Source organism: Amblyomma americanum, chromosome 7 (assembly GCF_052857255.1).
Source record: "Amblyomma americanum isolate KBUSLIRL-KWMA chromosome 7, ASM5285725v1, whole genome shotgun sequence".
Taxonomy (NCBI): domain Eukaryota; kingdom Metazoa; phylum Arthropoda; class Arachnida; order Ixodida; family Ixodidae; genus Amblyomma; species Amblyomma americanum.
The window spans coordinates 115,561,133-115,577,578 of record NC_135503.1 but is presented as its reverse complement, the minus strand read 5'-3'; the positions used below and the strand labels follow the sequence as shown (position 1 = coordinate 115,577,578).

General features: G+C 43.6%; 1 protein-coding gene across 1 annotated transcript; it reads left to right on the top strand.

Annotated features, from left to right (window-relative positions):
- The first annotated feature begins 268 nt into the window (after positions 1–268).
- Positions 269–14,130, top strand: sra (RRM_RCAN_like domain containing protein Sra). The gene is made up of 4 exons (XM_077632847.1): positions 269–595; positions 4,940–5,113; positions 7,061–7,229; positions 11,343–14,130. The coding sequence occupies exons 1-4, from the start codon at positions 428–430 to the stop codon at positions 11,492–11,494; spliced, it is 663 nt and encodes a 220-aa protein (XP_077488973.1). The 5' UTR covers positions 269–427; the 3' UTR covers positions 11,495–14,130.
- The last annotated feature ends 2,316 nt before the right edge of the window (positions 14,131–16,446 follow it).

The following is a 16,446-nucleotide window of genomic DNA, read 5'->3' as shown; positions in this document are numbered from 1 at the left end:
ACTTTACTGAATCATGCGTGAGCACAACTATGTTTTACGCAAAGGTTACTTCGCTGAAGGTTGTCAGCATATCTGCCGTGACCTTTACGGGCCGTGGAACTGCCGGACATCCATGAAGAAGGAAAGAATGGCTACGAATTACGATCACTTTTTGAAATTGGAGTAAATCTAGTTGAACGTTGAGCGCATTTTCTCCACTGCCCAGATGGCGCGGTCTACTTCGCACAACTACTACTCTCTCTCTCTCTCTGTCTAGAAGGGGCACCGGTTTATTTCTCTGGATTGCTCCGCGCCTGTGCGCGAAGCGTGATGGCCGTGCGCTTCGCCTTTGGCTGTGCGTGATGCTCTGTCCGTGACGTCCGTACGGATATACCGAGAAGTAGCGTCAGTGTTGTTGTCACTTCAAATAGCAGTAGGTTTCTTCAGTATGAAAACCCGCGACAGTGCGTCCAGCGACATGGAAGAGTGGCACCGAATCAGCACCTTGGAAGACTGCGAAATGCTGCTGAACGATTTGGCGGATACGTCTGACCTACCAACGTCTCTCATTATTACCAACGTTGATGTAAGCGTCTTCACGGACCCGGAACAAAAGGTACGAGGTTTTCCCTCATGGAGCGATCTGAAATGCCCGGCGAGAGAAGTCTACTCAATTAATCGATGTGGCCTGTCGGGCCTTCGAAAGGCTGCTCCTTTCAGCTGTTGCCACGGTCAAGATGTCTAGCATCGATACATTTACCTGTGGATGTTTCGTCGAGTTGGATGTGCTTGCCTTGTTGTACGCTTCAACCGAGTGCTTGATTCCTTACATTTTAGGCAAAAACCTACAAGGCTTTCTTCTTCGTGTGTTACGAACTGTATCCGTCGAATCTCATTCATTGTCGGCATTTTTTACGCATCTGTTCATATCGCGCTGCATATTATTGAGCAGTTGCTATTTATATCGCTGTTGGCTTGGTTTTTAAATGTCGACTCTGGGGTACTTTTTCTTTATTTATGGGTTGAGAATTAGCGCCAGGACTTGCGTTATAGGCTCCTGAAAATAGGCTTCTTTACAAGTCTGATGCCACCATTAGATAGCGCACAGCTGTTGCGCGTAGAAGTCTGAACGGGCCGGGTGCGTGGTACCGGCGTGCGTTTCAAGCTCCTGCACGAAGCGCTACTAACCTGAATATCGAGATTACGAAGCACACAAGGCAGACAGCGAATGGTTGTTTTGATTTTTTTTTTTCGTTGTAAGTGGGCCTGATCGGGAAACGTAAGCTTGACCTTCCCAGACAGCTTGAACACACCTATTTGTTCGTAACGTGCAGTTTCTCTCTCTTACTGACATTTTTCTGTGCTAGAGCGGCTATTCCCTGATGAACTTATTTGGTTACAAAGTTCTAGGGCCACGATTATGCATAAAAGACATGGTCCAGTGAATAAGTCTAGTTTCGGAAAAGGAAGAATGAAATCACATGTTTATTTAGATTTCGTCAATCGATAGTTCAGTAGTCTGAAATGCCTGCACGGATCCTGCACGGATCGGAGGCCACTTGCTTGCAGCTTAAGCTGAACTTTCTCATTAGATTTTGACATTGGCTAGTCTCCTATGTGCAGTTGTGCATGTACTCAAGTGAGAAATTCAACTGGATAGGGCATATCAGTAATGTTACAATATAGCCATCAATTACTACAGCACTCACTCATCATTCCATTCGTGGAGCCGATCACCAGTGAACAGCAGAAGAAGGCTTGTGGCATGCACAGTGTCCGACCTCTTGGTTACACCTGAGCATCCGTCTTCATGTGTTGCGGCGTAGTGCTTCACATCATCACGCTCAGCTAAACTCAGCAAAGCTCAGTTACACTGCTGGCTTAGCAGATTTCTGTGACGCAGCAGGCGCGGCAGAGGCGCTTCAGCAATGTACACTTTCCATGGGTCAGCACTTGTTTGCACACATCAGAAGATGATGCACTTTTGTGGATGTGTGCTTTCAAGGCACGCTGCATTTCATTCTTTTCCCCGGGGGGTGGTCTCTGCCCAGGGTGGTTAAGGGAGCAAGGTCCAGTGAGCAGGGAAAGTGCCGATTCCACCACAAAGCGCATGCTTGAGTGCAGGTGCGTCAAGGAAAAATGTGGGACGGAAGCGCTCGCCGTGATGTTCCAGCTGAACAAATCTGAAATGGCTGGCCGTTGGGTTTGGCTAAGCGACGGCCTTGGCTCCCCTTACCCGGCTTCCATTGCTGAGGGCTTTATCTGTGCTGTTGCTTGTTTCTTGGCATTGAGGACTGCTTCAGTTTTACGTCTCCCAGTTTTGCTGCGCTGGAGGCTTCTGAGTATGTTCTATGAGAGCCATGTCACATAGATTAATTGATAGTAGCTTTTTTTTTTAAGACAGCATTGCTTCTTTTGCAGCCTGTACACTCGTTGAAACTAACTGCAACACTCTCTTTGAGCCATGGAAAATATTGATGTGTGACACGAACACTAGTAAATATAATCAACAAGTTAGTAAGTTGCTTGTGCACCCCATGGTTACCTCTTGGCACAAGTTTTTCTGTATGTATGATTTTAGGGAGGACATACTTATTCTCCATATTGATCAATTTATGACAACTGAATTTCCATATCTCCTTCAAAAGAATGTTTCTTTTGTTATTTTATGCAATTCTTGAAGTGAAAGTGTGCATATATATTAACAAGAACTGTAGTAAATGGCAGAAAACTCACAGGATCAACAGCCAACTTTACTGCTGTCTCCTGGATTGTACTCTTTCATTTCAATAGTGCTCACTTGAAAAAAAATTGGACATGCTTAAACCAGTCAGCATACTTTGATGTTAACCTTATCCTTTTTGCTGCCAGACAAAAATTCGGAAACTTGGAACAATTCTAGCAAAACTTTCGTTTTCTTTCGAACATCAACTTGCAGGGTTAAGCTGGATATACTAGATCCCCTCCAAATTTAATTTGGTAGCAGAGTTCCCTATTTGTGTGCTCTTCCCTTCTATTAGTGTTTTTTATTTCATGTGGTTGTCACATTAACCCTGTATATCATCAGTCTAGGAGTAAATGCTGCACAAAAGAATGAGCAAAAATTTTGCCAAGTTCATGTTCTATCTATGAACACACAATATGCAGCGCTTACAAGATGGCTAGATGGAAAAGGCACACTTAAGTGTAGATAAAAAAAAATGCCAATCTCTTTTTGCCCAATCTCTTTTTGCAGTTTCTCTGGATTAAGAAGCAACAATAAACATCACCCATTTGTTTGAAAAAAGGGCGAAAATATCGCAGTTTTATCTCTTTTCCTTCAAATTTACAGAATCATAGACCTTATTTTTTAAGCAGTTTTGGTTCATCATTTCTTCAGATCACTAGCATAAAAAAAAAAAGGTAAATGTTAAATCTTATCTTTTCACTGTCTTTGAATTGGTTTTTCTGACTGGTATTAAGAATGCCCATTTATAAAAGATATGCCAATTTATGAACAATCCACTGAAAAGGGACCTGATTCTTAGTGAAGTGATACAGTACAGGAGAGATGCGACATAATAAGAGCGCTGTCCATGTCTCTCACTGTTTCCCATCTCTTGCACCCTGTATCACTTCACTCTGTCATTTTAGCTAGCCCAAAGGGCCACCTTAGGCAATTATTGTAGTTTTTTTTTTTTTTTCAAATTGCTTCAAAGGCGCTGGTTTTTAAGAAAGTAGGAAGAAACAGTGCCTGCTTTTTACCACCCTTTAGGCAGAATTCATAGAAGTAACATGTATGAATCATTATTGCATCATTATTTTATTCCACTTTTTTCTGATTATTCTCTTCTTAAGTTATGTTATTTTATTATTGGTTTGTATTATTTTGTCTTAATTCTGTTACTGCTTCTTTTTTGGGGTACTGTAAACACGACTCCTGAGTGTCGCACTTCTTTAGTGTAGGTGTATTCTATGGTCTCCAGCGTGACATCATGACAGCATGCGAACTGTCTGGGCAAGTCACATGTAATGACACCACTACACGCTTTCTTCTTTTCTACTGTTTCGATGGGCTTTTTTTTCTTGCACTATACACCTCATGAAGTCATTCCAAGCCACTCAGTCTATTGTGTTGGTTTATGATTTGAGTGTTATTGTTTCTCAAAGATGACTTACAAGGTACTTGCAATGAATTTCCACATTTCAAAATCACCATTATTCATAATAGAAAATGCATGTGGCGAGTCCAACAGGTGCCTGATGTTTACGCTTATGTTATTTTCTATTTCATTGAAGTTCTGTTCTTGGTGAAATCTGCACGTTTGACATTCTTGAGAGGTAACTTGGTAATCTAGACCCACTTTATACTAGACTATAAAGTCTCTTTAACTTGCCCCTCTGCCATTTTTTAAACCCACAGAGATTATCTACAGGATAGTGTTGTCAGTGGCCAGGGATGGAGTGGTTATGCATGCCTTGCCAGCCATTAGGGTAATGTCATCTCTCGTGTTGTCACGTGCTTTGGCTTGCCACCATGCAATAGTTCATGATAAAGTGCTGCCATTCATCATTGTCCTGTCCTGGGAGCTTCGAAACTGGTTCATCCATTATGGTCATTGACTCAGCATTCCTGTTGTGCGCTGCCTGGCTAACCTGATAAGGCCCAACCTTGCTGCTGTCCCTGACTTAGTCCCATCCCTCACAAGTAGATGCAGTTTCCCGACGCCAGTGGCACAACAAAAATATTACCGTAGTGAGACGAGAAAACGACCGTACAGGCAGTGCCACACTGCAGTGTGCTTGACCTAGACCTACCAGCTGTTAAATCATGTCGCTGTCATATCGCAGGTATTCTCTGGCTTGCTATTACCGGTTTACAATATTTGTGCTTGCTGCCATTTCCTATTTACTGCACCCTGATTTTTCTGTTGGATTACCGTGAAGTGAAAATTGATAGCACAACTTTTTTTCCCCCTAGGCCAAGTTTGAGGAGATGTTTGAGCTGATCGAGCCTGGGGCCAGTTTCGGCTACTTCCGCAGCTTCCGCCGTGCAAGGGTCACCTTCGAGAGTCCGGACTCTGCGGCGCGGGCACGCATCCACTGCCACCAGCTGCAGTTTGGCGAGAGTGTTCTCAACTGCTATTTTGCTCAGGTCAGACTGCTGGTGTGTTTTTCACTTCTTCTACCCCTGGACCAGCATCAGTGATAACAACTGATAAGATAAAGGGCAGTGAGGTGTTCTTTTTTTTTTATGGCTGCAAATAAAGAATGAAAAGTGAAAAAAATAAAAGCAGGGTGCTTTCTTTGTATGGCAAGAAATGGCTTCTAGGTACGCAGTGTCAGCTGCAGTTCAACAAAATCACTGTATGACAGAAAAATGCAGAATGCAGTGTGTATGAATTCTATAAAATGAAGTTTCACTTGATTTTGCATTGCTAGTCGGTGTTTGAGGAAAACTTTGATTTACCTCGTCATTAAGGGGACCGACCACTGGCCAAAACGTGTCGCGAGATTATGGCGGAAATGAAAAGACCGTGCTGCATATTGTGACAATTGAGCACTGCAACATCGAAGAAACAAGGATTTATAATTTTAATTTGGCGCTGAAAAGTACGTAAAAGAAACTGAAGTGCTATCCTATGGTGAAACCTTGCCATTATCTGTAATCCCATCACGTGACCACATCTCGGTAAAATATCGTTGATTTGCTTTAAGTGCACAGTATTCTTTATTTTTTCTTTAGGAGTGTTTGTCATGTTTTATTGTAATTTATGCTCTTTGAAGTGCGTCCTTTGATGAAAAGCAACGTTCCCTTCACATCATCGACCATGTACTGTTAGCTTTTGTCACTAGATGGTGCTACAGTGTTTTGAATTTCTTGGATGGACCGAGATGGATGCTACTCTATATAATAAAAATGTTTGATTACTGTCTGGCAGGTTAGATTTATGTTATAGTCAGATGCAGCTTAAGTCTGCAGTGAAGGTCCATCGACACTCATGGCCACTACACAGAATTCTTCCACAAGAAATATGTAGCCTGTTGTTAAAACTTTTCCTGTTACCTAAACAAGAAGCTAATCAGAACAAAAAAAAATTTTAAGCTCTAGAAGTTTGATGCCTGGATTGTTTAATAAAGCCAAAAGTTAAAAAGCTGATTTCATTTACTGTTGCGATTGCTTAGCGGAGTAATACAGGACGCTGCGGACCGTGGCCCAGTGTTAACTATTTCTTTCGTTGTATCATACTATACATCACTTTATCAAATGTAGGATTGCCGTTGCACTCGCTGATTGTGTTTTGCAGCATCTGGATACATAAAAGCAGGCGCATGTTCTGATTGAAAAATTCTCGGTAAAAATCTTTCACAGCATTGCTAACAAAACCGCTATGTATTCAGCCACTTTAGATGACAAGCTTTCCGTTATGCCGAAGAAAATTGGTTGTTTAAAACTCATTGTTCGATACATTTAGGTCATCTTCAAAAGATGAGCTGGACTTAATTAAACGTTCATAATTACTCATGCCTGTGCACATTAGGCTTATTCTAGCTTTCAGCTCATGTTTTTGCTTGTTTGCTTGGTTCTGCATAAAATGATTCTTGGTCTCCTTCAGTAAGGCTTCATCAGAAAGGCAACACCGTTATTGTCCCCTTTGCCTCGTCTGCTTTTACAGCAAAAACGTAAATTTCCATTGTGCCCAGTTCTCTCTTTGGTTGTGCCTTCCACTCGCTAGTGTTTATGCTGTGGCACTGCTGTCAGTATGGAAAGCTTCAGTGCTGTTTGCCTCTACTCAGGAATGGATTTAAGGGAGAGACTGGCGCCCTTTTTTCAGCAAGAAATTTTCCGTGGGAAAAGCACGTCATTTTTTGCAAGTAGGGTCACTCACTATAACTGTTATTGTGCACCCGCACACAGTAACTGTGAGCTAGCACTGTAGTGGGAGAACCTCAAATGGTTGAGTATTTCTGATCTGTCACTGGCATTTTGATAAAATATCTTTGAGGGAAAAACGAAGATTGCGTGGCACAGCCATTTTTATCGAGAGATCTGAAACCCTGCCCCTGAAATCACTCAAGTGACACCAACACTGTGTTGCAGGCTTCGTCTCCGGACGAGGGAAAAGATGGTCACCTCCAGCCCCCATCTCCACAGCGACAGTTCCTCATCTCGCCCCCCGCATCACCACCTGTTGGCTGGGAGCCCGCCGAGGAGCATGAACCGTGCATCAACTATGACATCATCACAGCTCTGGCCAGCATGGCACCAGGTGTGTGCCCTGGCTGATTAAGTCATCATCATCATAATAAAAATTGGGAACCAAACCAAGTCCTATGCGTCATAGAACCCTCTCTGTCTGGCCCACTGTTATTGGCAAATAATCCTAAAATAACAGAAAACTTAAAGGAAGCAGCACAGCACAGGGTTTTCAGGACTGGCTTATGTCATGTTACCTCTTTTATTGTGTTCTATGAGGTGTCCACCCAATAAAATGTGTACTAACTTCCTCATAAAGAGCCCTTGTGAGGACACTTCAGATTGCTGTCCAAGTAGCGCTGTCCGCAGCTAAGCTTGGACCTGAATTTGTGCGGCTGTAAACTTATTCACCACACCAGTGCATCTCATTCGCCACTGTTCCTGACTGTGTTTCCTTTGTGAATCTGCCTCCACTCTGGGACTCTGATAGGCCAATGCTTGTGTGTCGTACCTATTAGAAGTTTTGCCCAAGCCCATTTCTTCCCTTCTTAGTGGGACTATGTGTGATGCGTAGCTTGTACATTTTCGCATTTACATGACTCATCATCTCAAAGGTGTTGAAGGGAAGCTAGAGAGTCCGTAAAATTTGTAAAATCATGGGTGTTTGGTTTTATGAGCCTTATAATGCATGAAAGCACTTTTTTATTTTTTTCCTGGTTTGATTGCTAGGAGTGCCATATTCACTGGTTAAATTGTGCTGATGTCCTGGCCCCTCCTCCCCATTGCTCGCAGAGTGTGGAAAGGATGGCAAGCATGCAGGGAAAGATGTCTCAGTGATGTCATCATTGGAGTTTCTCACTTTAGCGTCACCACTGAAGTCCTTGCTTCTGTGTGTTTTGCCAGTCTGTGTGCAGCACAGGATCAGCTGCAAGTGGCTCTGCTGCTTTGTTTTTTTTTCGTTTCCGTACAGACCGTACTTAAAGGAATATAGACACCTAATTTTGGTGGCATGTTTTCTTCTCTACAATGACGCGGAAGACATTATTACGCATGCATTACCACGTGGTATTCACCTAGGACCGCTAAATAATTTATAATCATATTTTTCCTGTCATGCTATTTCGATTTCGGTTTCAACAGCCGAACGATGGTTGTGACATCAAAGAGTGGCTTTGTTTCACGTAAGGCATGGAAGAACTTAAATTTAGTCGCTGCTTCATCGTTTTAATTCGCTACAGTGCTGAAGGGAGCCTTCCTCAAGAGCCAGAATGACAATGAATGTGGAAGCATCAATTATATTGCAGTTTTTCCATGCCTCACATGACATAAAACCACTATTTGACGTCACAGCCATCGTTCTGCTGTTGAAACTGTAACCGACACAGCACAAGAAAGAAATTTGATTATAGATTATTTAGCGGTCATAGGAGAATACCAGGTGGTAATCTATATATAATAATGCCTTATGCATCATTACAAACAAGAAAACACGCACCCAAAAATTAGGTGTCTACACTCCTTTAAAGGGGGCAAGTGATCTTAATCAAGCACGTGGCTTCTTTTGAGGCATAGTATGGGAAATTATGATGCCTGAACATCCAAGGATATCGCCAAACTTTTAATACTTAATATTCTAATCTTCCCCAGAAATGTTCATATCGAGCCGACAGTGTTGAAATGCAGCGGTAATATTCGACAGCAGAAATCAGGTGGCAGCCAGATTAGGTGCTGCCTTTCTGATTGGTTGGGCGCCCAGTACTCGGGAAATGCGCAGTGGTGCTCCAGCTGCGCCATATGCACCATTCTGCTCCAAAAGCGGTAAATTGATCAATATTGCGTCTTAGCTGCGCCAAAAAGTAGACGCGGTCACAGGAAAACAACTATTTTCGTAACCGTTCAGGCTTTCAGTTGGCAACATACTAAAACGTTTCCGCAGTTGGCAACCCAGGGCGCTGTCAGGGGCAGGCATTGCAGCAGATGAGTCTGCTGCCCCTAGTGTTACTATTGGCTGCGCCGTCGGCCAGAGACTCGCAGTAGTCCTTGTGAAAGTGCGTGACTTCCAACACATTTTTTTCGGCATGCAGCTCGGATAGCGAGGGCCTTTCCCGAGTTTTCCTTCCTCTATGTTCGCGCAACATGTCGGGTGCATCATGAAGAAGGCCGAAGAAGTATCTCCTCGAAGAACAAAAGATTGGAGCAGATCCAACAAGGTCATGCTTTGTTGAAACAAGGGAATTCCGGCATTTCTGATTCACTTCGTGAGCTTGATGAATTTGTAAAAAATTTCAAGAAGCATTGAGATAGTGCCAACAAGAAAAAAGAATGGTTCTAGTGAACGTGTCCTTTCGACTTTTAGTGAAGCACGTTTTTCTGCACTTGTGTGCTGGACAGTGCCAGCATTAATAAAACGTCTTGTCTTTTTTTCTGTGCACACCTTTCTTCTGTTTTTTTTCTTGCTAGGTACACATGGCTGAACCTGATCTCATTAATAACAAACTCTTCTCGGTGGCTCCTTTATTCCGTTCGTGCTGCGTTGGGTTGCTCCACAATTGTTGTTCTGATACAAAGGTGCTCCAAAATGAATATTTTTCTGCTCCAAAAATTTCTCCAGAACTTGAAATTGCTGGACAACCACTGAATGTATTCAAAGATGCCTGTGAGCGCTGTAAGCTTTTCGCATGCAACAGTGACTGGAAAAAAAAAAGTTGTGATAGCGAACAAAAACTAATAATAACAACGCTAGTCGTGGCACTTTCCATTCCACTTTAAACTCATGTGGAGGTGAATGGTGCTGTTCAAACCACACCGCGAAGACAGCGAAAAAAGACAAATAAAAGCCAGTCGACACAGCTTTGGCAAAAATGGGAAGAGAAAAGCCGAGCAGGAGGCGAGATTGGGAAGGTGGGGGCGAACAGCGGTAGCTCCAATCTTACCAACAAAGAAACATAGGAGAGCTTCCTTTATGGAGTTAATCGCACCTGCCCTGTGCGCGTGCAAGGTACTTGTGCAAGGCGTGGTTCTGACTGCTAGTGCCCAGTCTTGGCACTGGGAAAGTGCAATGGGCGAGTGAAGTTCATTTTCATCTTATCTTTTTATTTTGAATTTTCCAAGTGCAATGACTTTCGTTTGAGTGCTCATATACCAATAATTCTTTTTTCACTTGTTTCTGGAATTCGTGAGGGATCCCTTTGACCGCAATAATGGGCTACTGTCCATTATTGTGGTCGCCGTGCCCCCTTAGGTGTGTAGGTGGAGTAGGAGTACAAGCGGTGCGAGCACAAATGAAGTAGTGGGCTCGTCATGCCAGTGGTGTGTGCAGCCTTTCAGCTTTACGAACACCAATGGGCGAAGCAGTGTCACCTTTCTGTGCTTCCTGTGAGAAAACCTAGCAGCTCAGTGGGTTGCTGTCGTGAAAAGGAACCCTTTCAAGCCCTTAAAAAAACAACAGTGCTCTGCTCGGATCACTTGCATGATGATGACTACCATCAGAATTTGTCTACAACGTGAACTTGTCTACAGTGTCTATAATTATAGATGGCTACAAGAGCTGGAGTGTGGGTGAGGCTGCGGTCAGAAATTTTTAAAGCTGTTTTGCACTTACTCTTGGCCAGTTTGTGCATGATATTCATGTTCAGGAGGAAACGAACACACGAAATGACAGCGCCGACTCAAATTCTCTGGAAAAGTGCTTCAGCTTCCCTTTAGGACATACGTGACAGTTTTGTTTAGTTAGTTTAAATGATTAACTGCTTATCAATTTGTTTAGACATAATGCCGGTGTGTGTGTGCGTGAAGAGATGTACAAAAAAGGGTTGGGGAAAACTGGGATAAAGGCAGCAAGATTTTCATTTGAGCTAGTTGGTTGTAGCATGGCATGGTTTACGCAAAAAGCATACAGGCGCTGCGCCAGTCCTGTCTTGTGTGTGTGTTGTCTCCGTCTTTTAGCGCCTGTACGCTTTTTGCATAAACCATGTCATGGGATAAAGGACTTGCAGAGAGAGTTGAACAATGCGCCTCCACCAGCCAGTGACTGTTTTCTTTGGTGCCAGTATTTGGGGTCTGGCCGCAAACAGTGCTGTAAGGTGTCAGGAAAGGCAACTTTGCCCAAGTTCTAATCTCACTGAGACGAGAAACTAAAAGTGCTGGACAAACTGCTAAAACTGGCTTGGCGAATCCATGTGTGCAGGGGAGCCGCATGAACTTCACCCACCCTCGGACACGCAGCCGGGCATCGTGGTGCACATCTGTGAGGAGGTGCCCTCGTCAGAGCCGAAGCCGGAGAAACCGCTCTACATTCACACGCCATGCCCCGAGAGGCCGTGCGACCCCTCCTCCTAGGACCCTCCCCTCTGTTCTCTTCTCCCTCATCCCCTACCACCCTTGTTGGTGAACTGATCCTTCAAGTGGTTGCCAGCTCCAGCTGCAATGTGCGTTATTCTTGCCTGCCCATCTTTACTCGTCACATGCGGTGAAGGCCAGGTGGTGAGGTGGTGGATGGCTGCCTTTGTGTAATTTTTTGTGCATGGGTTCAGGTAAATGCCATTTTGTTTGAATGTGACATGTCGCAGTACCAGCAGGTGCTGTTGGTGAAACATTTGGAAGTTCTTACGTCTTCATCACTGCATACAGTGGGGAAAACCAGCACTTGAGGAAAAATTTAGTCATGGCAATGCTCAGCCGTATTTGACCCTGCATGTTTTAGCCTAACTGAGCAACCACGGAGGTTGAGCAAAAAAAAGAAAAGAAAAGAGGAGGATGCTTTCCATCTGTCTGCCAAAATATCCTCTCTCAGCACTTGTGGGTGCATGCATTTTATTATGCACAGGGTGGGAGCAGTATGCCGACAAATAGGCAATAATGTGCGGCATTTCAGCAGTGACATGCTGCGTCTGACCGTCGGTCCATTTGGCAGCTTGAAATTTATTGTTGATTTCTTTTCAGTGGCACTCATTTAAACTTCTTGCTTGCCTGAGGTTGCTAATGCTGGCTCTGCTGTTCTGGTCTTGTGTGCTTACCCGGGCATCCTTTAGCGAGAGTGCAGTAGTATTTGTAGATGCATTGGCTGTGTAGACTGTGAAAAATGCTTATTGTTGATTACAAAGATTCTAATGAATGCTCGATGAATGGTAACGGATGCAAGCTTCTTTTCGATTCTTTTTTTTTTTCATTTTCCCGGCTTCCCGGTTACACTCGCCCTGCAGAGGCATACCACAGCCATAGTGGCCACCCTATTAATGGTGCACCTATTTATTGTGACTCGAGAAAAAAAGCTCTATACTCCGTGATAACTTTTTTTGGCAATGGAGCGAAAGCTACGGAGCCGAAACACACACAGCAAAATGTAGTCCCCCTTCCAGTTATTAGTTTTCTCTTAAAACATTACATACTGTCAGTATTCGTTACTTAAGGCATATTTCTAACACAACTCCCAACTTTCAACGTTCGAAAGTCAAGGAAAAGCAGAGTTTCTTGATTACGATGAATTTGCTAGGTGCTTCTAGTAACAAGAAGCTTCCATAGAGGGCACCAGTGGTGGATGCACACCACCTTTGTAGCCTTCCCTTCTTTGCCAAGGAAAGCTGCTGCCAAGTACAGGTGTGGGAACCTAGTGACTGGCGAGTACTGCAAAAGCCTTGGCGCCTCCAGCGCATTACTGTTCTCGTTGCTGTTGTCATCAGTTTGTTTTGTCATGTGCCATGCCAGGAGTTGTGCAATGATAATTACTTTGTTGATAATTGTCACCAAGTCTCGTCTCACTTGTGATGCAAAGACCGGCGGACATGTGCCACTTGTTGCTGTAAACATAGCTGCAAGTTTTGCAGCCTCATTGGTAAAACAAAGCTGTGATGGTGGTGATAATGATGTGACTTAACATTCACGCATGAAATGGATGGAGAGAATGTCATGCCCTAATAATTGTATTGGCCAGGGCGGTTAACTCAGGCTGTTGGGTGATCGTTATTTTTTCTGCAGCATTCGTAGCAAGGCGATGCAGATTTGTAGAAATTCTTGCATTGTACAGAGATCCATTTTACGTACTTGTGGCAGTTGTCTTGAAATGTGAACAAGCTGTTTGTCAAGAAAAGTTGTGTATTGGATATGTGAGCCCCACGAGAAATTTATTTTTGCCAAGGTACCGGCAAATTTCAGTGCATCGTTTTTGCCTTGGCAGCATTAAGTGCATTTATGAAACGTTTAGTTCCTACAATGGCTGCTCTTGTGGAGCAAAAATGCTGGCCAGAACATTTGGGCTTTTTGAGTTTTGTGAATGGAGCAGGCATTGTTGCCCAAAGGTGAAATTTTGGAATCTCAGCAGATCTTGTTTGCCTGGGTGAACCTGCCGACTCTGTTCTAGGCAAGCTCTCTCGTTACGAACTGTTAGATGTCCCAGCAAAGTGCGCATTGTGTGTGTGATGCATGAGCTATTGAATAAAATGCGTTCCGCCTCGTGCTTCTGGGCACATATCCACTCACTAACGTGACTGGCTGGCCGCCCGTACATGAGGAGAGGGAATTGTCTGAGCTCATTTGTTTACAGCTGTGCTCTTGCTGCAAGAAATTGTTACATTGTGCAAGTGATGCAAGCATCGCTTTATTTTCTTATGTTAACCGTTTTGTTGGGAGATTTTTAATTTACTTTTGTTGTGCTTTGTTTTGGCTTTGATAAAGCGAGTTATATATACACATTGACTGAGTAACCATTCTGGTTTCCTTGGTTCCTGATTTTTAAACAGGTGCGCAGGTCTTATGCAAGATGTGTCGTAAGCCAGAAGCTAAGTGCTTTCTTTGACAAGTTGACCTTTGACTGTCGGTACTGTAAGCAGTAGATATGCTCTGTGCTTGAAGTGTGGCTACTTTGGTTGCTAACAGCAAGGAAATAGCTGATGGCGACTATCATGGCTGGCGCATTTATTTGCTTGCAGCCGCTGTACTCTGCAACGAAGAAGTATGTATAAAAAGAGTCTGAATGAGAATCCCTCATGGTTTGAGCTGATTTCATTTCTTGCTGTCAAAGTCAAGGAAAGTCATTTCTAGAGTATTTCTGCTTGATCTTTTATCAGCAGGCCATTCAGTCAAATGTTACTGTTGTGCCCAGAAGTTAACGGCAGCGCATTCTATGACATGATCGGCCCTTAGTTGGCCAAGCTGGTGATCTTCATGTTAAAGAGTGACCTCAGAGGTGTATGCATTTGCCTTATCTTTTTTTATGCATGTGGCCGCCGCAGTGGCTCGGTGGTTGTGGCACTCGGCTACCGATCCAAAAGACATTGGTTCGATCCCAGCCACAGTGACCAAATTTCGATGGAGGCGAAATTCTAGAGACCCTTGTACTGTGTGACGTCGATGCACGTTAAAGAACCCCTGGTGGTCGAAATTTCCGGAGCCCTTCACTGCGGCGTCCCTCATAACCTGAGTCGCTTTGGGACGTTAAACCCCATAAACCATAAACCAGTCTTCTTATGCATGCATTTTTGCTTGTGTTGATATTTTATGCTCTTTCATTTCTTGTTACTGCTGGTATATTTGCAGGGGTTGCATGGAATCGAATTCAGAAACGTTCAGGCCGTTACAACTGGTCGTGATAGTCATTATCAGATAGGTAGCTTAGTTGTAAAATCTATCACTAAATTAACTACAAGCATCCTGTATTAACTTGATTGTAGCTTCCTCTGCAATCACAGCGACTAATGGCTGGGGCTGCATTCCTCAAGGAATGCAGCTGTCGACATTTTGCCAGTTTCATCACTAATGTGTTGTGCACCTTTGAATATAGAAAACGAGCTGACACCCACCCAGAGATGGCCAACATGTAGATGGCCACATTGTGCCCTTTGTTTGTATGAGCTCCATATAGATAACAGCGACTTAGCTTTGACCATTCAACTTGAAATGCCAGTCATATTAACTGAGTTGGACACTGAGGTGCAAAATCGCTTGCAGCCAGCCTTCATTGAACTCTTTGCTTTCTTGCTGGGTTAGGAAAGTGAGCAGTTTTTAAAAAGTGTAGTTAAAACATTCCGTATAGTTACAATGTCATATTTAAAAAGCTTTCTTTTAAATGTGCGACCGAAACTGAGAAATCAAATGTACGTTATGTTTCGGCCTTATTGTCCGGACTTAAATTTTGCACTACATTTTCCCTCTATACCATTGTACCTCCGGGAGTGTCACCCACTTACCAAGGCCATGCCTTGCACCACTTGCCCTTGACAACCTGGCTCCCATTAAAGGGACACCCAAGCCAAATTTAGAGTTGACCCATATTGATAGATTACTGTGCCCTAAGGACAAAGATGCTACTTTCACTAAAAATGAAGCCTTCATAAGTAGGACTAAGCCAAAAGATGAAATAAAGGTGCCGTCTCAGCCGGTACTAGCAAGCAAACTGCGATACGTTACGACAGTTTTTTGGCGCAGATTTTTGTGCTTAGGTTACAGCTACACCGCTATTCATTTCAAAACGGCGATTACGGAGTCTTTTTGGTGTCGAGAGTCGAGCGGCAGGGCAATTTTGAAATCCAATATTCTCAGCAGTAAAGGTGTCTTTTGGTGCTGGACAAATGTTGGTGAGCCAGCAAGAGCAAAACGATCGATTTTTACTGAAGAAAATTTGGATGCAGTTATACACAAATACCTCTAATAGGTGGTGCTGCACCGCACTGCAGTCTCTTAGATCAGTGTGATAATTAGCTGAAGTGGAAGCCCAGGGCTTCTTTAGTGCATGGACTTGTAGGCCTAGACATCATTTGCATTTAGTTAAATGGTAAGAGTGGCGAGACACACGTCATGGTGTTGAGCGGTTATTGCTAACTAAAGATGTGCAAAAAGTAGAAATTTAGAATAGTTTCTGAACAATACTTGCTATTCATTTCACATCGCACTTTTACTCTTGGAAGTACATATTCGAACCTACTCAACATTAAAAAATTCCAAAATTCCAGGTCATCTGAACTCTCGGTGGAACATCGCAGCGCATCCAAACGGCACTTGCTCTTTATATTAACTTGCACTTGTCACATCAGTTAACTTGCTATTTCTTCATTGAATCGACGCACCCAGCACACTGCAAAAGCATGGTGTGGTTTTGTTTTCGCACCTTCGGTTTCTGGCAGTGTTTGCATGGAGGTTGCAGCTCGATTAAACCTGCACGCAAGGGCTAGGCTGGCTATGTGCCATCACCAGCGTTGCATTTGGAGTGGCATTACACAGACAAGAGCATGAAATTTGGGATGGTCCTGCTCGCGTTGCAGCTCAAGATGCCACTTTGTGTCCCTTTCACGAGTTCTCTT

Coding starts and splice junctions, on each gene's coding strand:
- sra (XM_077632847.1), top strand. CDS start 428: ATGAAAACCCGCGACAGTGCGTCCAGCGACATGGAAGAGTGGCACCGA. Junction 596..4,939: donor TCACGGACCCGGAACAAAAG/GTACGAGGTTTT, acceptor TTTTCCCCCTAG/GCCAAGTTTGAGGAGATGTT. Junction 5,114..7,060: donor TCAACTGCTATTTTGCTCAG/GTCAGACTGCTG, acceptor ACTGTGTTGCAG/GCTTCGTCTCCGGACGAGGG.